At 39.7% G+C, this 24,363-nt stretch overlaps 1 protein-coding gene across 1 annotated transcript; it reads left to right on the top strand.

The window, feature by feature from the left end:
• The first annotated feature begins 64 nt into the window (after window positions 1-64).
• Window positions 65-19,156, top strand: LOC144193260 (UPF0606 protein KIAA1549-like). Its single transcript, XM_077712045.1, has 22 exons — window positions 65-251; window positions 772-1,008; window positions 5,532-7,469; window positions 7,573-7,661; window positions 7,875-8,034; window positions 8,218-8,348; window positions 8,470-8,659; window positions 8,791-8,850; window positions 8,949-9,094; window positions 10,338-10,515; window positions 11,097-11,281; window positions 12,827-13,044; window positions 13,528-13,664; window positions 14,696-14,710; window positions 14,961-15,166; window positions 15,266-15,486; window positions 15,577-15,724; window positions 15,832-16,134; window positions 16,404-16,456; window positions 16,858-17,006; window positions 17,578-17,732; window positions 17,937-19,156. Exons 2-22 carry the CDS (start codon window positions 876-878, stop codon window positions 18,117-18,119), a joined length of 4,998 nt encoding a protein of 1,665 aa, XP_077568171.1. The 5' UTR covers window positions 65-251; window positions 772-875; the 3' UTR covers window positions 18,120-19,156.
• Window positions 19,157-24,363: the final 5,207 nt, after the last annotated feature.

The raw sequence follows: 24,363 nt of genomic DNA, 5'->3' as shown, positions 1-24,363 counted from the left end.
ATGGACGAATCATGCCAATCGAAAGGCGGAACTAACCTAATTATTATCCTGGACAAGAGACAGAAGCTGCAGTAATCACACGAGTGTCAAAATGATGCTCGTGGCCATCACATTAGGACAATTTTTTTAACTGATTTCTGATATAAGCATTTCAGCACGTCCGGGTTCTCATGCCTTTCTTTTCTCTTCATCTAATTACATCTTTTGCAACCAAGACAAAGGATTTTATTGAGTTTTTCGCCGTGATTGTGGTAAGTCTGCCTGCGAAGTCATGACCTGTTTGATGGAATAATTGTGGTCTGTAATATTAAAATAGACTTTTGGCTGAAGTAGCCATGACTAATATTTATTCTAAACATGTTGCCTGCTATTTTGTAACACAAGTTGAGATAAGAGAGGAATGAGTCAAGATAGACTGAATTGGATCTGTACTCTATCAGGATGGAAGCTAGTATAATGTGATCTATGTCCCACTATTCACATTTAAAACATTTACATCACCAAAAGTGTAGTGGATGATTTAAAAATATGTTTTAAGATCATGTCAATGCATTGATCAAGCTTTATCCCCCAACGTCTAACCTGTAGAAAAGTGCACAATGTATACACTGTAAGACACTTAAACTAGTTTGAGTGCCTTTGGTGTTAAAATAGACACTGGCAAAGGATCTTTAAAAAATAAAATACAGATCAAACACCATACTTTGTTATGAAGCTTTAAATATTGGTTACAAATAACAAGTTAATCTGTTGTTTCTTTCACTACTGAAGGACTCACATGGTGTGGCAGAGAAGACCCCAATTTAATACACCACAAGGCCTGTCCCTTCTGAATGAATAAAGTTGAAATGCCTTGAGCTAGCCACCACCGTAAAATGGCAAGATTGGTCTCCCTTGTTGTTTTGGTGGTGGCGGTCAAGACCAAAATGAATGCCCGTGGCTCACGCACCATGGTTCTGGGTTTTACTCTGTTGATGAACATGATAGCGGCAGACTCACCTGTGGCAGGTAAGGAACTACCTGTCTCCGACATGCACAATGTCATCAAATATGATTGCAGAGGAACAAGGCATTGCAGAATTATATTTCCACATCCATACCTAAATGCATGTGACCTGGTTTTCTGTGTGTTCTGCAATACAAAACAATACAGCACTGTATTTCTATTGAAATAATAATGTGATTTTAGGGGAAAGCTGAAATTCAGTCTTCACAATTAGCTACAGCGTCAGCAATAAGAAATATTAAAGACTCCATAATATAAGCAAATAAGGATAGTATTTGTGCTTCTCTTATTATTATTGTTCATTTTCCATTCCGCCTATCTTAAGGGTTGCAGGGATGCAGGAGCCTATCCCAGCCAACTATTGGCACCCTGAATTGGTTTCCAGCCAATCGCAGGTCCACAAGGGAATGAACAACCATTTACACATACATTCATACCTTGGGGCAATTTGGAGTGGTCAACTAGCCTTGCATGCATGTTTTGGGGATTTGGGAGGAAACTGAAATACCCAGAGAAAACCCACACAGGCCCGCAAAGAAAATGCAAACTTCACACAGGGAATTTGGATCCCTCTGGGTTTACTGTGCTGACATTATTATTATTATTAATGCTTTTCAAAGTACAATTACAAATTACAACCGCAGTCTTGAACTCCAAAATAGTTGGCACTTTTTTTAGATTACTTTAAATTTTTCGATTAGTGGACTCTAATATGTCAATCTTTTGAAAAAAACAACTAATATATACTTTTGGTTCAGAAAAAGGAAGTTTGTTCTGTTCATGGAACATTCTCTTATAGAGCACAAATTGACTGCTTTGTTTACTATGGTTTGGATAGATATGAAACAATCCCATGCAATGTGGAATTGGTCAGTTTCAGTGTATAAACTCTTTTGTGAGCAGCATATTATTACAGCCTGCCACTACAGCATCTTCTGGAAGAGGGATAACATTTTTAGTAAGTAGTAGAAGTTCCCTGGCTAGCTGTGTACACTACTGGCTTTTCCAACAACAATGGAATTTCTATATTTAAGTCAACTTGATTGAAATATATAATTTTTGAATGGCAACAAAGTTATGTGGAAAAACCAAACATATAACATTTGCAATATAACAAATATAAACCTATGTTCAGCATACACAAAAATCATTTGAAAGACAGACAACAATGAAGCCATCATACAATCATTTTCTCCAGAATGATACAATTTAGTGCTTCTATTAAGATGTGTTTACAGGCAATATCCATTTCTAACTGTTGTCTCAAAAAGAGGTCTCTTCCATTTCCAAGTTCCCCGTCTAGTTTTTGGGTCAAATGTAGCCAGGCAACTTGTGTTTAATTGCTTTTCCAGATTTGACGTGACACAGGACTTTTCCTTGGTGCGTCACCTTTTCTCTATGTGTTTCTTGGCGCTTTTAAATTCAACAGATCAGTCATTTCCTTTTAAATGAACCCAAAAGACATTTTAAAGAAGACCACTGGCAACTGGCAGGTTCAACTCTTAAAGATTCCGGCTAGCGAATATGAAGCTTATCAACTGTGTGGTGAAATTAGATCTGTATGCGATGACAACATGCCCATTCATTATTTATTAGAGCAGGGGTCTTCAATGAGATCGATGACTAGAAGCTTTCAAAGCTTAGCTCAGGGTCTTCTACCACCCATAGGGCTAAAAAGCAACAGTGTCTCACTGTTATTTTCCTGCTTGACTATTTAACTCATAGCAGTGAAATTTGCTCAAGGCTAGGTCAGTAACATGAGCAATTTATTATCATTTTCAAAGTTAAAAGTAGCATGTGGTGTTATGTGGAGGTGCAGTGACACATCACCTTGATATCACATTATGGATAAAATCCGGTGTATATACTTAATGTTTTTTTCATCTCATTAATATGTTCAATGGAAAGAGCAGCATTGAGACTATACTGCAATGAGTCCACAATATGCTCGGATGAACCTGTTGTATGTCTTATGGAAACATAGTTCCTTCAGCTTTACTTTATTGACCACATTTTAATGTAAAAACAATTTGGTATTAGACATTGTATTTTTGAATAGGGGCGAAAACATATAGTATGGTAGTAGTAATAGGGGTGATTCTACTTTACAATTTTTCGATTATTGCGACCATGTCTGGTCTACAGTATCCACGTAATTTGAGGGATTACTGTACTTTACCTAAATATACCATTGTACCGGTAGTTTGATCTGGAGGGATACATATTGAATGCAAGTTAAGAGGACAAGCCTGATCGTTGGGCCCACTAACAATTGAGGCAGTGCAAGAGGGTGCTGATTGACTCAGTCTTCTCGTGTTACATGCTGAATTTCTGTCCAAATACTCGGTATTGTTTAGTAATGGGGCACTCCAGTGAAGAGTGGTTAGCAGGACGGCTTGCTGGACAAGGGGTAAGTGAGTTGACCTCCCCGCCTGTGACAAAGCAAATGATTGTTTTATAATGAGCAGGTATCCTTGCATCTGTGATTTATTTCATGGAATTCACAATTATTTGAGTGCGAGTTAATTTTTTCATCATTATTATTTATATCTCACTTAATAAGGGTACTTACTCATCGCATATTGTAAATGCGATTACAGTATTTTTGTTCAATCACTGCTCTCCCTACTAGTCTTGCCAAAGATTTCTCTCTGATAATGATTCAGATATTGCTTGCTCTTTCTCTGTGTCTGCCCAGAAAGGCAAGCAATGGGGATTTTATATAATTTAATTGTAGACGTCGCCAATACTGGCGTCAGTCAAGCGTTCTCTTGCTAGTTTTCGGGGTTGTGCATCAAGCAGAGGAAAGTGCACAATTTGTGGTATTAGTTCTTTCACAATCCCTGCTACAGTATGCTTACAATTCCTTTTAACAGGGCTGTTTCTGCTTTTTTAATGGGTTTTCAATGTTTTCTTATTCAACTCACTGCCCCTTTGGGAGTAAAATTAAGTTAAAGAATACGATAAATGTTAAAATTGTCACCTGACACTTTGTCATTTAAGAATTTGCATATCAAATATTAGGTATTGGCATACTGCTTGCTTATCTGTTGAGCATTCTGCTTCCTTGAACCCAACCCCCCCCCCCCCCCCCCACACACACACAAATGTTACCTTTTTGTTTAATGCATATACAATATCATAAGACCATGTTAGACTGACATATGAGGATCAAGGACACATGAGTGAAAATTGAGTCTCATTAGCGAATGATTTAGCACCTCTTGAATAATTAAATTCCGCCTCATTAATTCTTTCGTGTTTTCAAAGTAATGAGACTGTTCTACATTTTTAGGCATGTGGTCATTATGGGATACATGAGAATATGTGCTGAAAAGGTGGTCACAATACTATCTGGCTGTTTGGGCTAGTGTCAGAGAAGTACATTTTACTCTTTAGTTGGATGGATTTGAATATAAAATATATAAAATAACAATCATAGAATTTAATTATTATTATGTTTCAGTTGACATAAAAAGGGAGCCAACAACAAAGATCATTTGCAGACACTTTAATGACAGTATTAATGATACAGTGATTACAATATAAAATATGACAATGGCCCTGTCCAATATTTGTCAGTTTCCAACTGCAAAGGCCTTAGTCGTTTGTTTTCCCGACATTGGCTGCTGAACAATGTGTGGCTACTTGAGTGTAAGATACTCACATTTCAGAGGGCCAGGTGGCAGATCTACCTTACATAGTGTTAGCCTTCACTCATGCATAGTACATACACTACATACAGTAGTCACTCCTGGTTTCACTCTGTAGTCCAATGCATAGCTTGTCTGTCACATATAATGAAGTTTAGCCTTTGCATAGTGGACGTAGTTAGTAGTTCGAGTCGACTTGTTGCACCATTTTCCCTTACATAAGAAAATAAAACTTCTAGTGGTATCTGTAATGTACGTATATATCTTGCATGCAATCTTGGTAGCTCTTGACCTGTCACAAATATAGCACATGCATTGCTGTGCTTCTCCAGGGGAGAACTGAAATGACATGGCATTTTAAGGTCATGTATCATAGTGTGACCTCAATCCACAGTTTATATCACTGGCATACATAAATGTAGTCTGGATATCGTATCCATGTTGTGCTTACTGTAGGTCCATGGATACAAGTTAGTCAGATAAAGTTGTCGCCATACCAAAGAAGCAATGTTTGCTCTAGAAATCACGGCAAAAAAATATTGTTAAATGTACACATGCAATATGTACCTTACTCTGCACAGTGGCAGAAATTTGACTACAGTGTTTCCAAATATTTTTTTAAGATAACAAAACCATAGGATTGTGAAAGTTAGGGCACATACACAGATACTGGAGAACTGCCATTATTTCATTGATATAATCTGTCTTCAGGTTTTATATTTATGTTATCAATATAAATGTTTTGTTGTTAAATTTCAGGCACATCACCTTAGTTTTAACGAATGTTGTTTTATTCTGAAATTTCATTTTTATCTCTGTCAATGGAACCAACCTTACTCACTATGAACTCCCATCTCCTCTTTTCTTATTAGATATAGATGGAGATGTTTTGAGTCCAACAAAGCCAACATTGTCAACTTCACCACCCTTCCTTACTACTGCCTTAGAGAACAAAGACACAGATGTCATTCCTCAACCCAACTATGAAACCTTCACTCCAAGTAACCTAAATGCAAAAGAATCACAGCCTCTTTCTACTCCATCATTACAGCCATCTCAACTGGTTCGGGGATCATTTCTAGAATTTGAAGAAGATAAACATTCCAATGAATGGAAGGAGGCCCAAATCAAATCTGCCAATCAAAAAACTATTCTCTTGCCAACTCCTTTGATACCTCAGATTCAGCTTCAGTTAAATGAATCAAGGCCTTCTGCTTCTGAAAGTTCAGCAGTGCCACAGCATACTTTTTCAAAAGAAGCTCAAAATGATCGAGTGAGTGAGTCAACTTCAACTGTGACTTCACTAACTGGCAAACCAATGATTCCACAGGATTTCAGGGATACTCCATCAGACGAAGCTTATATTTTAGATGATGGTTTACTATACCCTACAATGAGTTCACGTTCCATCCAGCAAGGGAACCCTCTCTATTCAAGTGGCTCCACAGTAACAGAAAATGAACCACTGGATGTACTCCCCAATCCACATGAGTTTCTATCCCCAAGCTACAGTGTGCCTTTCATCAGCCCTTATCTTACTCCTGAACTGACAGAGGTTCCACCAGAGGACTTCTATCCCACAAATACCATCGACTTTGACTGGGGAAGTGGAGATTTTTTGGAGACAATAGCATTCCTAAATCCCGGAGAAGAGGACCACTCCTTGGTCACCAAGGTTCCCGACATATATGATCAAGAGGACAATAGAGAACATTACAATACCGACTTTCCTTCCAGGGTTGGTGTCTCCCTTTCATCCTGGCACCATCTTCATATGATGCAGTCTTCAATCCTGATGACAGCATCTTCAACACATTTACCTCTGCCATCAGTGGATCGCTCTTCTCTTTCTCCTATTCATACCACAATTGATCACATACTGCAACTTACTCCCACGGTTAGCAATGACCTAGTAGAAACATCAGATAGCATAGATTGGCCTGATACTTACAGCATTCAACCCACTGATGTTCTGTTACCAGACATGAACAGCTTGGAGTATTACACCACACAGCTGACTAAGGAGAACTCTGGTTCGGGGAAAGAAGTTGAAAAAAGAAAGAATGTCACTTTGCTGTCCAACAGTTCTTCTCATAACACACACAAGAGCAGCAACAACAGTCATGGAAATGTAAATGAAGATGACTCTGACCATGAGTCGTCAGGCTTTGAGCTTCTCAGTGACACAGCTAACATGAGAACAACAGAGATTTTCAACAACTCAAAGCCTTTTCTGCACCGCCTTGATGTCACAACACACTTTCTCGAACCATCTTCTACAATCTTGCCGACTCATATGTTAACCGCGGATGGGTTTTCAGCCACTCACACTCTTGACCCACACAGCAGTGTAATTGTACGTCCCAGCGCTTCAGATTTTCTACCAGATGATTTAATCGGTACATTGTCTCTGACAGATGTCCAGTGGTTTGTCACAGAGGTCTTAAACCCTTCTTCAACCTTTACTCCAACAACATCTCCCTCCTCTGCTCTGACTGAGCATTTTCGTCCTTCAACTGAACGAGCAATCAACATCACCTCAGTCTCATCCAATAGTACAGTGCTCCCTCCTCTTATGTTGGGAGATCAGGGAGTGACTAATGATGAATTTGACAATACAGCCACAATGACCTTGATTACAACCGACAGTGAAGCTAATACAACTGAACCCAACGCCATATTTCCAAATGCTAATGCAAATCAAACGGTCAACCTCACTCCACTTGTGAGTGGTGATTGGCAGACTACAACTCCGACATCTAGACAGTACCTCTGTGACCCTGAGAAGCCAGAGTACAATGTTAAAATAGGTACATAATTGGGTTCTCCTTTATTAAGTACAGCATTTATTTCACCATGCAACTTGTGGAAAAATATATCTATTTACACCTGACTTCATCCTTTGTTGTAAAGGTTTACCATCTGGAGCCAAAGTTGAACATATCAAATCTCAAATGGGTGAGATCCTGAAACGGGAATTTAACAAAACGGTGGAGTTGCAGGTAAGTTGTTTTTCTACACTAACTTTTAGAAATATGCTTAATTGATGTTATTCCAAAGATCGAGTTCTGTCATTACATTCGAGATGAAATTCTATCACAAAACATGTCTCTTTTCTAAATGGACAAAAAAAATCAACTAATCTATTTTGGCCATCCGGGACACACAACCAAAAAAAATTACAAAACAATAACTTTATTTCTTTGCTTTTCAAGGTTGTAGAGCCACCACCAAAGTTCATATTTCGGGTTGTGTCTGATCCAGTTCTGTACACAGCAATATCTGTCATCAATGCCCTACGAAGGTCAGGGCGCCACTTCCTGTTTGTGTCACCCCACTGGATGACACAAGATAATAAATATCAAGTTCACACAGGTAAATAGATTTTTAAATATAATATTTCATGTTTTTTTATTAATGCACATAATATTTAAAAGAACACAATAACAGCTCTTTTTCATGTTTATAATATTCTTTATTACTGTGTTTATAAAGTCACTTTCACCTGATTCCCCTAGGAGTCATGTTTGAATTCCTTCTTTTTTACTATATTTGCAGTGCTGCAATTTGTTCCTGTTCAGGTCGATGTACGTTATTGTAACTTCAGCGAACGTATTGAGAGAGGTTTGACCCTGGCTTATGCGGAAGTGTGTCAGCGCTCTAAGGCGCCAATCAATTTCACAGTACATGTAAGTAGAAAACATGCATGTCTCTTTGTACTTTGATGTCCACATTTCTTTGCAGTATTGAGAATGTTGCTTGTAAGGAACCGAGGTTCTGTCTCCTGTATTTGTACTTTGTTGTCTACAGATTATCAATATTACCATGGCTGTTCCTAAAAATCCACAACAACTGGAGAAGTATCCAGTGGACATTACATTCACTGTGCACGGCCCTCAAGATTATCTACTGGGTTCAGAAGTCAGCAAGGCTCTAATGAAGCTCACTAAGGTGGAATTCAGCTATTATATGGGCTTTCCTGTCCAGCAGATTGCTGAGCGTAAGCGTTTTAACTTTTCCAACATATTAGTATTTTTACTTAACAGTGTAGTACAATTAGCTCTTGGATTTGATATCTGTATGGTCGCACAAACAATACATAACATGATTTACCCACCCCCTCCTAAATAGCCTTTCATTACCCGATGTTGAACACAAGCCAGTTCCTTCGATCCTCTTGGGTGAGAACAGGTAAGATTCGTTGAATTCTTGAGTATCATCAAAAATATATATAATCAGGGATGTAGAGTGTGTTTGACATATCTTTGTTGTGTCATTCATTCATATAGTTCTCTTGGGAGTGCTGGATAGTGAAGTGAGCCAAAGGACCTTTCAAGCAAACATAGAGCGCAGGATGGCCATATTACTTGGAGAAGCCTTGGGATCGGTCAGACGTGTCAAGAGGGCAACAAATGTTGGCAACAACAGTGTTCAGGTAAATTTGCAAATGTTTAAAAGTGACCCCCAACCCTCATTCAGAGACAATATTCTGAACATTATAGTGTTACTGAACTTCAAAACATAAAGAAGAATTGCTGCATATTTGTATTTGTGCCTGATGCAAGTCTGAACTACACTGCTACCCTGTCAGTCCTGGAGACTCATTATAGGAACTGTTCAGTGTTTGTGTAACCACTGAAATCCTTACTGCTTTACTAATCAAGCTCCAGCTTTTGTGGGGTTGCCCTGCACCTGCTCATCAGCGTCACATAGAGTTAGATGGGCCCATGTCCCCATAGCAACAGCATCCTATTCACCCAGAAGCGAGCCATTCAAAGACCACCACTGCATCAAGTGTTCTATCTATTTTCTTCCCCCCAGTCCCCCTTACTCCTTCCTGTTTCTTCCAAAGCCGCAAACATCTGATGCATTTTTCATTGTCTCGGTCACTGTTTTCAGAAGAATACTACCAAGAAAGTCACAGATTAGTGTTTGGTAAATTTAACATTTAGCAGAGCAAAAGAAAGTTATTGAGCTAGAAGATTGCTAAAGTATTAAATACTTCCTGGCTGAATGGCAACATTCTTAAGTGTGTCAGACCTCCATCTTTTCTGTATCATAAAAAATCACCAGGCACTTTATGAACAGAGGTGAGCCAACTGTGCTTATATTCTTTTATGAGTTCAGCTTTAATTTAGCTTTGTCAGTCCTTCTTTTTTTTAGTCATGACTATGACTTTTATATTTCCATACAAAGGGCTTTGTGCTTGTTTTTTCATAACACCCCTAAAGTGGCACAGCCGCCAAGGAAGCCTTGCTTCTTTCCTTTCTTTTACATTTCCCAGACTATTTTCTAATGGGAATAGTTCATTTCATTTTTTGGAAACATTTCCTCTCTCCCTTACATATGTCTCTGTCCTTAACCCAATTTACACAAACATAATTCCATGAGAAAAGTGCATGTTATATCGGCCAATAGTAATGACCAGAGACTGGCAATAGAATGGAGCTGCCAAAGACTACACTTGTTGCAGTGACCATCTTGTGACTGAACTGTATCTGGTGCATTTAGCTGATATTGCTGTTATTTGTTTTAAAACCATGTATATCAATCTCCTCTGGCTTTGAGAGATCCAAATATTGGCATTTAACCTGTAGGGTACATGCAACTGCTAAATGTCATACATGCTATTGTTTTTCCTGTGACTGTATTTAATGGTAAATAATATCATTTCAAAGGTTGTGAGCATGAACCGGTCTGTGGGTGTGGACAATCCATTGGAGGTTGTGTATTTTGTGGAGCATCCTGATGGTCAGAGGGTTCCTGCTGTTGAAATGGCCAACATTCTTAACAGTCTGGATGTCCAAAAGGCAGCCATCATCTTGGGATATCGTGTTGATGGTGTTTTAGCACAACGTGAGTATCTTTAGCATAACCCTTTGCTTGCTATAGCTTATGGATGCCATAATATTTGTACAAACTCAATACCAGAAGATCTTAGTTTTGTTGGTGTACCCAGCAAAAGTTACAACAAAACGATCACTTATGCAATTAAATCTGCAGTCAGAAAGCCTGATTTCACCCAAAGTTCCAAAAAGCTAAAGATCCAAGACACACTGCTAAAAATACTCAAGAATGTCTAAGAACGCTGGATTATTGTAAAGTGGCTTTCTTAACCATGACCCAAATCCTTTTGAACAACAACAATGAGTTGGCTGATGCTCAACTCTCATTTACTTATCAAAAGTTGCGTTTTTCTTTCGCCAAGCCCTTTTAAGTAGATTTTCTTTTTAAATCATTTCTCCAGACATCAGAAAACAACAGAAAACCACATTTGAATTGATTTTCATTTTTCACGGTACAACCAATCTAGCGTGCCATGTTACCACAACTAACTTTCAGAAGAACACTTGCATCAAAAGAAAATCTTGCAAAGCTTAAAAATAACAGGGAAAATGTTTGAAATTGATATGATTTCCAATTGCTCTCTTTTACAGCTTTTGAAAAGGGGCCATCATTGCCATATGTCACTAAGAACCCTAACTTGTGGATCATCATTGGGGTAGTGATTCCCCTTCTGGTGGTCATCTTCATTATTGCTATCCTTTACTTTAAATTGTGTCGGACAGACAAGCTGGAGTTTCAGCCAGATGCCGTGACTTCCATCCAACAGAGACACAAGGTACTATATATTTAAATGGGTTTATTTGTACACATAACAGGTTGCCACATAATCCCCATATCATTATTTCATTGGAGAAATTACCCTTGTAAAACATCATTATTTTAGCAAGGATTGAATTAGCTAGATGGTGGTCTGTTTTTGTCCCTGCAACTGACTGACTTGTATGAACGCGATCTTTGGCCTGACAACTGTTTAGGTAGCTTCCATCTTCCTGAATCCCACAACATTATAACTGATAAACAACATCAGTGCATTAAGTGTATGCAAAAGTTGGTTCCTTCTTCCCGAGAAAACCACCACATGCATTTAGAATCTTAAATTGTTTTTCTGATGCACATTCTTCATGCTGACGTTACTAAAAGGCTACTTAAATGTAAAAGTTGTTATAAGCTTCTGGTCTAACCTATGTTAACTGTGTCTTCCAACTTTATTGCTCTCTTACTAGTACATTTTCATGATGAAGCCATATTGATGCCCTTTTATTAATGCACAAAGGATTGAAATTTAAACTTAAAACGTGACACATAATACCATTCGCCCTTCTGCTCACAATCTGCTACCTCAGACCCCTGTTCACCAGTCACATCTTCAACATGAGAGTGGTATTGAACTTAGTAACGAAGAAGAAGAATGGACATACGAAGAGAAAGAAGTGGAGTATGAAGATAATGAGGAGGAGGAGGAAATTTGTGTTAAAAGCCAGAAGGTAGAGAGTAGGAGATAGAGAAGTTTTCGTGGTATGAATGTGCTCAATGTTTTTGTGTTAGAATCAGTCCTGTCGACCATTGCTTGTCCTCAGGGAACGCTTACCCTAAAGAGCAAGAGCAGTACAAGCAGTGAAGAGGAAGAGGAAGAAGGGGATGAGGAAGAAGAACCGGAGACTTTTGAGAGGAAACTAGTCGAACCAAAAGACAAAACTGGGCAGGAAAAGATGGCAGCTCAAAAGAGAACCAAGGAGATGAAGAAAGAAGAGAGAATGAGACTGTTCCCAAAAGGGAGGAGGGACTATCAGGAGGTACAGGCTTTAGTGACAACAGAGATTGATGTGTTTTGTAGCTTCCCTGTGCTTTGCCCCCTGTCATTAGTGTGGGATCTCGGTAGTTGTTTTGTTTTTTTACATTTGTTTTTTACGTGTGTGTTGAAATAGTTGTTTTTGAAATGTTAGCTAGTTTTTTTGTGGCGAAAAATAGATGAATAGTTTCTTAGCCTCCTCAATTCCTTAATTCAATTTGAGCAGTGAGTCTGTATTTCTCCTCTGTGCATTTGGAGTGAAAAGCTGGCAGTGTTTGCATCACGTGGCATACAGCACATTTATCCACAAAGACTATGGTCTTTAGGTCAGAACTCCTGTACAGGTTGGTGGACCAAAACACCTAAAGTGGCACACCTGCATCACCATAGTCATGCGAGCCAAAATAACCCTGCACCTTTTGAAAATTTCATTATTCAATTAAAACCTTATTTGCAGCAACCACACCATGCCCAAACCTTATAAACATGTTTTTGTGTAAACATTTGGCTTATTATATGTCTCTTTTTCAGCTACAGGCCCCTAGTGTGAAAGGCTTTGACTTTGCCAAGCTACATCTTGGTCAACAGAATAAAGATGATGTCATAGTGGTCCAGGAATCATTCCCAGCGGAGCCTGCAAATATTTCAGATATGGATCGCCCCAGTGTTTCCCAAAATGGCGACGTCACTAACGACAAAAACTCCGCCTCCTCCACCAAAGCATCCCGCAGCTTTAGAAGACGAGAAAGGTCAGTGCAAGAGAGGAATGGGTTTTTCGTCTTTTTATGTCTAAACAATAACATAACAGCAATTTTCATTCTCTCATTGAGTGTCATTTTTCTTTTAAATGTTTTTATCAAACAGAAGTGAGAGATAATATGCTGATATAAACATAATACACTATGACCGTAGGTTAAATGTCTACAGATAATAGTGTCGGTTTTAGCATTTTTTTTCCAAAACATTAAACACTGACGTTTTCGCTTATTAATACTATAGTATTTTTATAATTATTTAGATCACCACTTTTTTCCATATTTATTAGAGTAAAGGGATGACTACATTAGTAATTTATTTTTTGTATGTCAACACTAATCTTTGTTTGAAGTCTCTCACCAAAAGTTTTGACCTTGAGAGAAAAGTGTTATTTTTCATTATGTATGTTAGGATTCCGGCACGCAAGTCCATCCTCGTGCATCAATTATTCATTTACGTGTGTGCTTTATGCTCAGGATCTCGCCATCAGACGGTGATTCCATGGTGAGTTATCGCTCCAGTGGGCGAGAGTCAACTGAGGAGAACCTGAGAGCCCAAGCCACACCCAGTGACAGCAAGCAGACGCGGAAGGTCCCCATCAATGTTTTAAATGGCAAGTGGCTCTGGCAACACTCAAAGCACTTCTCAACACACAGCAGATTGGGGGGAGGAGAATACTAACACTGAAAAGAATGAAATAGACTGCCTATATGAATAATAATATGATGTCTTACCAAATATTTAAAAGAAAAGGCAATACGTTTGCAGAGCTAAGTGGGAAGGAGAACACAACAGAAAGAAATCAAACAATATTTTTGTTGCCAGAGAGAAAACAAAAAGTGGACGTTATTCTGACAGCATGTTGATAGATTAAAGGTTGTAGTGCCGCCATGAGACATTCTGGAGCCAAAAGCATTGAGGCACACTGTCTACATGCAGCACAATCCAGGCAGCCTGACTCACCCACACAGGAATGACCTCTGTTTTTTTTTGCAAAGATAAGTCTTTGTCTGTAACTTCTTACGCTGTTTACGAATTGATTATACTCTTTTGTATGAGCAATACGTACCACAATGTTGAGGCAACATTTTTTTTGAGGACCAACAAGCAGCTTTCGTCACTCGTGCGGAATGAACTCAAACAACTTTAGGAAAAGCGTTCATTATCAATGGACACAATATCCAGGGCTCGATGTTTAATGCTTCCCAAAGGCCTAGGTGAAAAAAATACACTGCCCGACAAGCAGCACGCCTGATCGGGATAGGGACTAAAAAAATATTTATATTTCGATCTGCGGGCACAGATTGTGAACGAATGCGACGACAGACCATGTAAAATCCAAAAATCCTTTCCACTATTTTGGAAATAAGACGGATTAACTTTAGCTTTGGGTTTCCAGAATGACTTCACAATGGCTCAAAATTTGCAAACCCCAAGCTTTACCATCAGCAAAGGGCTTGGTAGCTACTTAATTTCCTACTAAAAAAATAAATGCATAAAAAAACTGCAGCTTGTAAAATTTACAGAATGAAAAGTACGCCTTAACGTCTTAATGCTCCACACACAACAGAGTATGAGTTTATCGATTTCAGCAATAAATGATCATTTCCAATAAAACTGTCTTTCCTCTCTATTGCGGTGCAGGAAAAAATAGAATTGGTAAGACTTTGTCTTTCCTTTTTTTTCCCAGCAGCCATCCAATTGTTTTGTTTGTTTTTGTGCTCCGCTTGATCCCACCATTCATCACACAAATTGTTGTTTCTCCCAAATAAAAATATCAATGTTTGGTAGTGATCCCAATCTTCCTTTTGACTAGACATCCCGTTTTGACTCAAAAGGTCACTTAGACTTAGAAACTACATACACTGTATACAAAGCTGTCAAATTGTTAAAACTCTCATCCCTACAGGTCCTCATCCTCCGAAGAGTCTCAATGACCAAATGTCGTCCGCTTCCATATTTGAACACGTTGATAGAATGTCGCGGGCCACAGATGTAAGCCGAAGGGTCCCCAACAAAGTGCAACTTATTGCCATGCAGCCCATGACAATCCCACCCCTGCTGAGCCACACTAACTGTGGAAAATTGTCCAATACCTGCAAAAGCAACAAGGAGGTTTGCTTTTTCTTGCTCTTCATATTCACATGTGCAACTTGAGGAACCCAAAGCTCCTATATTTTTCCTATTTACTGTATCTATCTGTTTTTTCATCAGATCCAAATAGCAATGAGGCAGAAATCAGAAATGGAACATCATCGGAACAAAATCCGTCTGCGTGGCAAGAGGAAGGGTCATTATGACTTCCCCGCTATGGATGACATCGACCTTGCAGGAGTCAAAGAGCTGGACCACGTTCACCATAAAGCACAAAAGCAGATGGAAAAGATGGATCAAAATTCACGAATTCCAACAAGCTTCAAAGAACCCCCCAAAAGGTTGGGATTGATTTATTTTTTTGGTTTCCGATCATGAAAACTGATGAGGTATCTTCTCCAATTTGAAGACATCTGACGTTTTTTCCCCAGTGCACGAGGGAAGCCCTCTCCCAAACAGAGGAAGAAGGAGCAGTTAAACGGCGGAGTAATGACAGATGCAGACAAAGATAAACTTATCACTGAAGACTCAGAGGCTGCTTACAGGAAGTGTCCTGGGGTCAACAATGTGGCCTATGTGGTAATCAAAAACCTGAGTGGCTTTTCGCCAAACGTTCTGTAGAAACTAACTGAGGACATTTCTGACTGAAACTGTTTTGACCTGGATATTTTTCTTGTTCATTTCAGTCAGACGCTGACCAAGCCTCAGGCTTGCCCCACAGAAGCCCATCCCCCACAGACGAAGTGTTCCTCGGGCCGGCTTGCTCACCTCCCGGACATGCCCCTCCCCCGCCGCCTTACATGCCTCCACAGCCCTCCATCGAAGAGGCGCGGCAGCAGATGCATTCACTGCTGGATGACGCCTTTGCCCTTGTGTCACCAACTTCACAGGGCAGTTCGGCAGGCATTACTCTGCCAGGGGTCAATGTCAATGCTTCTGACACTAGACTTTGGAGCCCATCTTATCAAGGTCTTGGCCCTTACACCGGGGTAAGTACTTAAATGTAAAGAAGTAGACAAATATATCACCTGCCATTTTTAGGTAATGATGTGCCTCTATAGTACAAAACAAGTATATGTAGTACATTCCCTTTCATTTTTTTTCTCCAGCTCATTCTCAGCATGAAGCCTCTGCAGTAGCTTCAAAGTTTCATCTTGGCAAACTAATCACTTTAGTACAGACCATCTGTCGTTGTATGAAGCTCCTTATCTCATTTTGAGGTCTTTATGACTGACTACCTTCTGTTTTATCTCCACAGAGATTCAGCGACCTGAGTCTGTCTCCTCCTCTTGTTCAAGGCTTAATATCAAGGTTGGTAAAGCATCCATTTGAATTTCTATACAGTATTTGGGAAAGGGGGACAAGTGAATAATATCCAGCACTCCTAATTTTTTCCTCCAGCATCCAAGTGAGTCAGCTGAATAATTTAAGGACTCATTTTTATTTCATTTGTTTAATGGAAAAGGTCTTTGCATTTGCCCATTTGCTATCTTCAAAAAGGCTGGAACGCACGGACATGTCGACACATAAAATATTAACACGCAGTATGCTTTTTCCTGGAAAGTAGATCACTGGGCCACAGCTACTTGAGATAAATAAGTGGAAAAGTCGTCTTTTTGTGCATTAGACTTAAGCCTCCCACGCAGTCCCTAAAAATCCCAGTTCTAATGCTTTCAAGTATAAAGAAAAAGCCACAATGTGATGTTTTCCAGGCAAGAGCGCGCTTTGAGCTACCTTCCCCCAAGAGAGACAGTCCTGCCTGGTGAGCAGCTCCAGCTTGACCGCCTTTACTCCATCAGAGGACTTTACACTGATGAGCTACCCATGTCTGCTCGGCCGCGGCCAGTGGGGGGCACTACTGGTACAGTTGGAAATCACTCTTTCTTTGTAATGTTTCATTCCATATCGATTTTATCGCACACAGCATGTTTAACACAAGGAAATGAAAGAGTGCTATAGTCAACCAGTGGGATTACAGATTGGTCTGTAGACTAAAGTGGGTGGGGTACATAAGTGTATACAAAGTGTAACCATTCTTTTTTTAAAATTTGGGAATCTTTCTTTATTTTATTTACAAGAAGCTAAATGATTAGGAGGGGAAGGATGTTATGTAACCACAACACTTTCCTCTCCTGAAATTTATGCTTCATAACATTTTGGCTTAGAATGTATTGCTGAATTGACCAAAACAAAATATGTGAAATATCTGCAACTTGTCAGCCAAATTTACCTGAAGACCCAGTCTCTTTTTAAATATTATGTGAAGTTGAAGCGAGGCAGTGGCATAGACAAATTGTATTAGCAATTTACTGTAACGAGTATGTCTCAGACATTCAGAGACTGGCACACAGCACAAAACAAATCAAGATTAGCTACAGATGACTGATAAAGTATTTATCATAAAGACTTCACGTGGCCCTGTGTGTGTTTAGGAGCCCAACTGCATCATCTTACACAAGTGGGCCTCCCTAGTCGGATAAACGGCTATCCCTCTGGAATGAGGGGCTATCCAGGACCGAACGGGAGCATCAGATGGAATGACTACCCCGAGGAACCTTATTACAGAACGCTACAAGATAACAGTGCAGTGAGTACTGGAATAACTGACTTTTGTTTTAGATCCCTACACATCACTTCTTTATGGAGGCTAAAACACTGTAACACTGACTCTAATTGCCCCTCCACTCCAATAAAAAGGCAGTCTTATTTTGTAGTGCTAGAGTTCAATTTAGTGCAAAATTTACTTTTGCTTCCTCTTCTGACTACCTACTACTACTCCTCTATATCGCAGATGGCCAGAAGTGACCTCAGGGAGCCGTCAAGTCCTCTCGCCCGGCCCGACTTGGAGACAGGCTATCTTTCAACCCCACTCACACTGGACGCGAGGCTTCCCACCCAATCCTCGGCCTCCTTGATTAAGGCCATTCGCGAGGAGCTTCTACGCCTGTCACAGAAACAGGGGTTCGGCAGCTGAGGTAGCTAGGAGCCCACCTGCTTACGTAGGTGATCATGCTTCCTGTGGAAGCTCACCAATAAGCAAAGCAGAGAGCTCTTGCTCCTGTATTTCAATGTTAAGATGGCTCATTCAAGGTTCCAGATGCACTTTTGGAGACTGACTCATTGGCTACCCTTGACCGCGATTATAGGTTTAATCCATTTCAACTGGGAGGGCCTGGAGCGAGTGCCCCATCTATCTTCATCAATGAGTTAGTGACACTGCAGTATTATGACAATTAATCATCTCCAGTATATGACTCTGACCGTTTTATTCCTGAAGAACAGTATGAGGACCAGGACTCGCGCTACATGGACCAATCAGAGACTTAGCTGTTCGTTGTTATGACCTCATTATTTACAGAAAGGTATGTACATCTCCATCTCGTATGAGCCATGCTTTGCCTTGATAACGTAAAGACGTTTGTCTTATCCTGCTCCTGTGTCGTTTACAGCCAGCAGTTCACTTACTAGACTATAAACTCATTATGCTACCTAGTACATCTTAACTTACCCTGCACAGAATTAGTCTGAGCACCTTTTTGGACATTCAAGTCATTCTGTTTTTTGTATATTTCATGACTAACGTTTAGAAACTTAAAACTTTGAAATGCCTTGAAATCCATGTTCAAATATAGATACAGATGTGGCAAATTGCCACTCAGATTTTGTTTGCTCTGCTAAATGCAGATTAATGTGGTTCCATAACCAAAGTAATAATGGTAAAAGTTTGATTTAGGATGGTGAAGGATACACTTGACTCGTAATACGTTTACTAAATCACTTTCTCTTTTTCATGCAGTATTTGTGTTAATGCCTTTCAACACAGGGTACTTTATATTTAATGTGTCGTTAATGCGCTTTTAGGATTTGTTTTTTAATTTTTTATTGACATCGCCTTGTATTATGACCACCATAAACAGATTGGAAAACGGCTTTTCCCATGATTCTACTGTATGTCGACTTCTCATGGAGAAGTCATTTTCTTATTAAATTAAAACAAATGCGCAAACCATTTATTGTCCAATCCGAGTTTAGAATTATTATTGCCTGCCAGCGTCTTGTGGTATTTCTGCAAAAATCAAATGGCATGTAGTATTCTCAAGATGACCCCCCAAAAAAGGAAAATACACATGCACTTTGCAATATTCGGCCATATTTTATCCATTTTAACATTTGGCAACTGTTGTATCCAGGCATGCTTTTCTAGATCTCCTCCCATGGGCTCATGCTTGCCAATTGATGTAATTATCACAAATGGACACAATGGGGCAGCAGTTGCCAAGAAAAGTCTTTTATTTGGATGCTGATTTTGATTTAAAAATCAAATCCACAACTTTCAATTCTGAGCCTAACCTATTTTTGACCTTTCCTCATTTTTAATTAACCCTGTACAGACAAAGGTATTAGATTTGACATATAATATTTACCAATGTGAAATATTTCCCCCGTATTATGTAAATATACTAATTTATGAGAAATTCTATTTAAAATTATGTCCTCTCTATGTTCTAAGGCACCACCAAAGGCATTTTTTAATTCCTATCAAATATTTAGTGGTTTTGGCCTTAACCCACAACCAATAAATCTACCGTAAGCAATACATCCACCATTATCTTTGATACAATAGAAATACAACCAGTACCACCTCTCTTAGGCCATATAGGCGATCGATCGCAATGGCCACCACAGAGTTAAATGAGTCAAATATTAGTTTAATATGTTTTTTTGCGAGAACTCTTGTCTTTCTTTTTATTTATGTGCTTGTCCTCCGCATATATCAAGCCCTATCTCATGCCATCAGACACTTCTTCCCCGTAATCCCATTAGAGGTTCTATAAATCCACTGAGTGATGCAGCTAAACACTGCAAATCCTCGCCAACCGCACTCTACAAAAGGGCATGTTGCGAACATCATGGCAAACATCTCAACAAAGCAAAGAATGCTCTTTCAAGATTACATGCTTTACGCTGTAAGGGATGGAAATTCATCTGTATTGTTTTTGACTCGTACTGTATCTAATCACAAATTTGAATTAGTGACTCCTTGTCTGGCCTCTCCCCTTTTTTAAACTATTTAACCCCGATTTATCTCCTCTTGACACCTTGTCAGTCTGGGCCTGGCTGCAAGGGATTACAGTGAAGCTAAAGGTAGCATATAATATATACAAGGGTCACTAACTCCAGTCCCTGGGGTACCTACACAATCTGTCTTGCATATCTCCCTCCCTCAACACACCTAAAAACAAATAACGTTATCAGGTTGCTAAGGTGTTGATCATTTGGTTCAAGTGAGTTTGGATAGGTGCCCCTGGTGACCCCTGATATCTCCTGTATACCTAGTCTTCAAACTGTTCCACAAAGGCCTGCAGAGTGTGCAGGATTTCATTTCACCTCAATATGATCTTTTCACCAATCTGGTCTCTTACAAGTGAAATCAGTTGATAGCAGTCAGGTGCTGCTTATTTTAGCAAAGACCTCATTGGTTAAATTATATCTGGTGGATCAGTTAGAACAAAAACCAGGGCCCATGTGGACCCGTTTGGGGACCTATGCTGTGCAGTATATAGTAGTTTGTACATGGTGCATATAGAACATCTGTAGGATGGCCCAGCAGCCAAGTGGTTAGCACAGGGGTGGGAAAACCGGTCATCAAGGGCCACTTTGGGTGCAGGATTTTGTTCCAACCGATCCAGCACTGACAGTTTAACCCAGGGGTGGCCAAGTCCGGTCCTCGAGAGCCCCTATCCAATCTGTTTTCCATGTTTCCCCCCACCAACACACCTGAATCAAATAATTGGGATCGGTACGAAGCTTCTGGACAGCTTGTTGATCAGTTGCTCATTTGATTCATGTGTGGTAAAGGAGAGAGATATGGAAAAGAGGCAGGATAGGGGCTCTTGAGGACTGGACTTGGCCACCCATGCTCTAATTGGTAGATCTACACCACAATGTACTGAACTCATTTAAATTCTTAATATGACTCATCTCAGTCAATATGTGCCTGTGGGTTTAGGATGCAAGGTTGCTTTTTAATACTTTTTGGTAAGGGGCTATTAACCAAGAAACCCCCTGGTTACTAATCCGGTCTGTGGTTTTCAGTCCGGTCTTTCGAAAGCACAACAAGAACACATCTAGGAGTTAATCTGGATCATGATGGTCATTACCGCCTGGGTGGCCAGCCAATAAGGGAAGTGGGAGGGTGGAAGCCAGTAGTGGAAAGGAGGAGTTAAGTAAATACTTCTAGCCACTGACCTTGGAGTGGGAAGGGAAGCAATTTGCATAGTGGGAAAGACTGCTGAGTAGGGCAGCTCTTGCTTTTGTCAACGCAAGACAACCATTCAGCACTGTAAGTAGAGATATATTTTTATATTTCTATGGTACTGTTACATAGACTTTCCCATGCATGTGGCATCCACAATATTTTATTGACTGCATGCTGGACCGCCATTAGTTCCATTTGCCAGCTTGTGTTATTGTTTGTTTCATTCCTGTTGACATAACAAAAAATAGACTGCTGTGCATTAGTCTCCACTTTTTGTGCTGATGAGTCAAAAGAGCCATTGAAGCATCTTGGGCCTCATTCAGCAGAACCCAGCTGTGGGCCAGACAGTTGCCATTGTCAGGGAACGTACATCCAAACAAATTAGAAATGTTGGATGTACTAACTGCATTCACAACAACTGGTACTCTTTGTACTATGACTGATATTTAGATTTGGACATATGTGCGCAGAGATGTCGCCGTGTGTTGTGTGGTGTGTTAGTGGAGGAGATTTCCATTGAACCATAAGCACATTGTCCTGCATCATGTCACACAAGTACACTCTGGTCCCTTGTGTACACTTGCCATCCTCAAGGTCACGGTACAAGTTATCTCCATCCCTTCCCACACACTGTGTCAGGGGGCACAGTGTGAGATTGTTCTTGGGTCCACTGAGTAGGAGGCAAAGCTCATGTGATGCTGAAGGGGGGGTGAATAGTTGTCATTCACAAGAATGCTTCTGGTTGCTGGGCACTGTCCCCTCCTATCACTTGACTCGCTCACTCCACTGTCAGCAGCCGTCAACCTTCTTCTTGCTTTCCCTTTAGAGAGCTGGGAAACAAAAGATGGATCTTAAACAATATGTTATGTATGTTGATGAATGCATAATGGGCTGCAGTTCTTTTTCATAGATAAAGACGACGGGTTGGCATATAATCGTCTGCAGCATTGATGATGATGTCTTGGTCAGCAGATGGGCTCCACAGGGGGGGACTTTAGTCTCGGATGTTTAATATTGTCTACAAAAAGACCTTAATTGAGCAATTTTTGGTTGTTTTAAAGAAATTGACAAATATATGTGCAGATGAGATTGATGCATTTCCAGGTGGGATGGCTGTTTTTGCTGGTTTTGTCTTTCTGTTATGAGGGCCTTAAATGACTAATTTGTTCAAATAGCTTTTGCCTCCTTTATTAGTTATCACTTTAGTATGACTATTTACTTTACTTTTGGAGCAACAGATCTCAGGCAGTTCATCCCAAATTCAATTTACAGAAATGTGATTTTCTGCACTACAGTTCCCATGGTAACTCGTAAATAAACAAACATAGTTTGCACGTGCCAAAGTGCTATAGACATAATCATTTGTCAGCTTCACCACCTCAACCCATGTTTCATATGTGTATTTATCTATTTGTAGTCAAGTCCTTCAACTTTGCTGTCTCTTGTATGCGTCTCCTATTTTTATTTTTTTATCCTGTCTCGGCTGAACACACAGGGGAAGCAGTGGGATGTGGCCAGTTCCTTTTTCTCTTTTCTTGGCAGTCCATTGATGACTGCATCCTACATTTCAATAAGTTACACATTTGCATCAGTGATTTCAGACGTTTCGGAGCCGTGTCATGGATGAAAATAAGTTGCAGTCTACTGTCATCTGTTTAATCATACCCTACTTATATCCTGAGTCACTCCACATGCTGCTACACACCCACAGTAGATGATAAATGCTTGCTGACACTGAAGATGGTGTCACTCCTTTGGTCCACATCCAGACGTGCTCTGTAACCTCTGCAGACGGCCCAAAAAATTTTTTTTCAAGAAATTGACGTGTAGCCTAACATGCAAAAACGTTTCGAGAATGTTGAGCCTCAGGCCAGTTGAGGTTTTCTCACCGGAAATATTTTCATTGCCCTTTCCGGGACCTATGTTTGTTATGAAAAAAAATGTGTTGCAGTGAGTTTCATACTACAGTACGTCAGTGGCTCATCAGGAAGTCAAGCAAAGCAGATGCGACACACACCATACAAGGCCTGTTCACTTCACTTAGGTCAGTCTTTCATATTGGAATTGTTCAAATAATTTCAATCTGACGTGATTTTCTTTTCTTCTTTCAAGTGGACGATTACATTCTTCCATTGTCTGTTTCTTATTCATACCCAGACATTCTAATAGTTTTATAACAATGTGTTCTTTTGCTTCCAATGAAAATGAGATGTTTTGTAATTCAAGCACTTGGTTTTCAAACTCTAGACAGGGATTTTGTAATGGTGTTGAAGCGAGCTCTTGAACATGCTGGTCTGGTGTGACGACATCATGACAATATAGTTCATTGTTTTATGTGACATTAGAGCCACTTTTTTTCCACAACAACATTCAATCTTGCATTCAATTACTTGATCCATGTCTGCTCCTCTTTCATAAAAAAATCTCAGTGGATGACCAAAACATATTCAAGTAGAGTAAAAGCACCTAAAATTAAAAAAAGAAATAAAATAGTTAAACAAATACTTTGTCACCACTCAAGACCCTCAATCCAAATATTCATGTTATTTCTCCTGACATATGGAAGGTGTTTGACTTTTAAAGTACATACTACTGTCGTTATACATAGAGATGTACAGTAAAGTAAAACATACCTCAAATATAAATAAGCCAAAACCAGTATGTACTACGTATATGTTCAGGATAAGCTTTGGACATCTTTGTGGTCACTCTTCACTACAAGAGCCCTTTGTGCCAGCCAGAGATCACATGTCACAATATTTAAACAGCTGCACATGATAGTCGTGTGTTTATTCAGCACCAAGATCTTTGCTTTATAAGATGGAGGGTGTGAGTGTCTGGGGGTGAGCTAAACCTTAGTTGAATTATACCAAATAAAGGTAATTGTACCATGCTGGTACACAGTACGGTGTTGAGCCTCGTTAGTATACGACTCATCACCCTGTTATGACGTCACCAC

The sequence above is a fragment of the Stigmatopora nigra genome, chromosome 2, assembly GCF_051989575.1.
Source record: "Stigmatopora nigra isolate UIUO_SnigA chromosome 2, RoL_Snig_1.1, whole genome shotgun sequence".
NCBI classification, from domain to species: Eukaryota; Metazoa; Chordata; class Actinopteri; order Syngnathiformes; family Syngnathidae; genus Stigmatopora; species Stigmatopora nigra.
The sequence above is the reverse complement of the archived record's forward strand: the minus strand, read 5'-3'. Positions and strand labels throughout refer to the sequence as shown.

Excerpts from the sequence above, each read along its gene's own strand:
- LOC144193260 (XM_077712045.1), top strand. The coding sequence starts at position 876 with ATGGCAAGATTGGTCTCCCTTGTTGTTTTGGTGGTGGCGGTCAAGACC. Across the intron at positions 11,282-12,826 it reads CCATCCAACAGAGACACAAG|CTACAGGCCCCTAGTGTGAA; the intron begins GTACTATATATT and ends TCTCTTTTTCAG. Across the intron at positions 13,045-13,527 it reads AGCTTTAGAAGACGAGAAAG|GATCTCGCCATCAGACGGTG; the intron begins GTCAGTGCAAGA and ends CTTTATGCTCAG.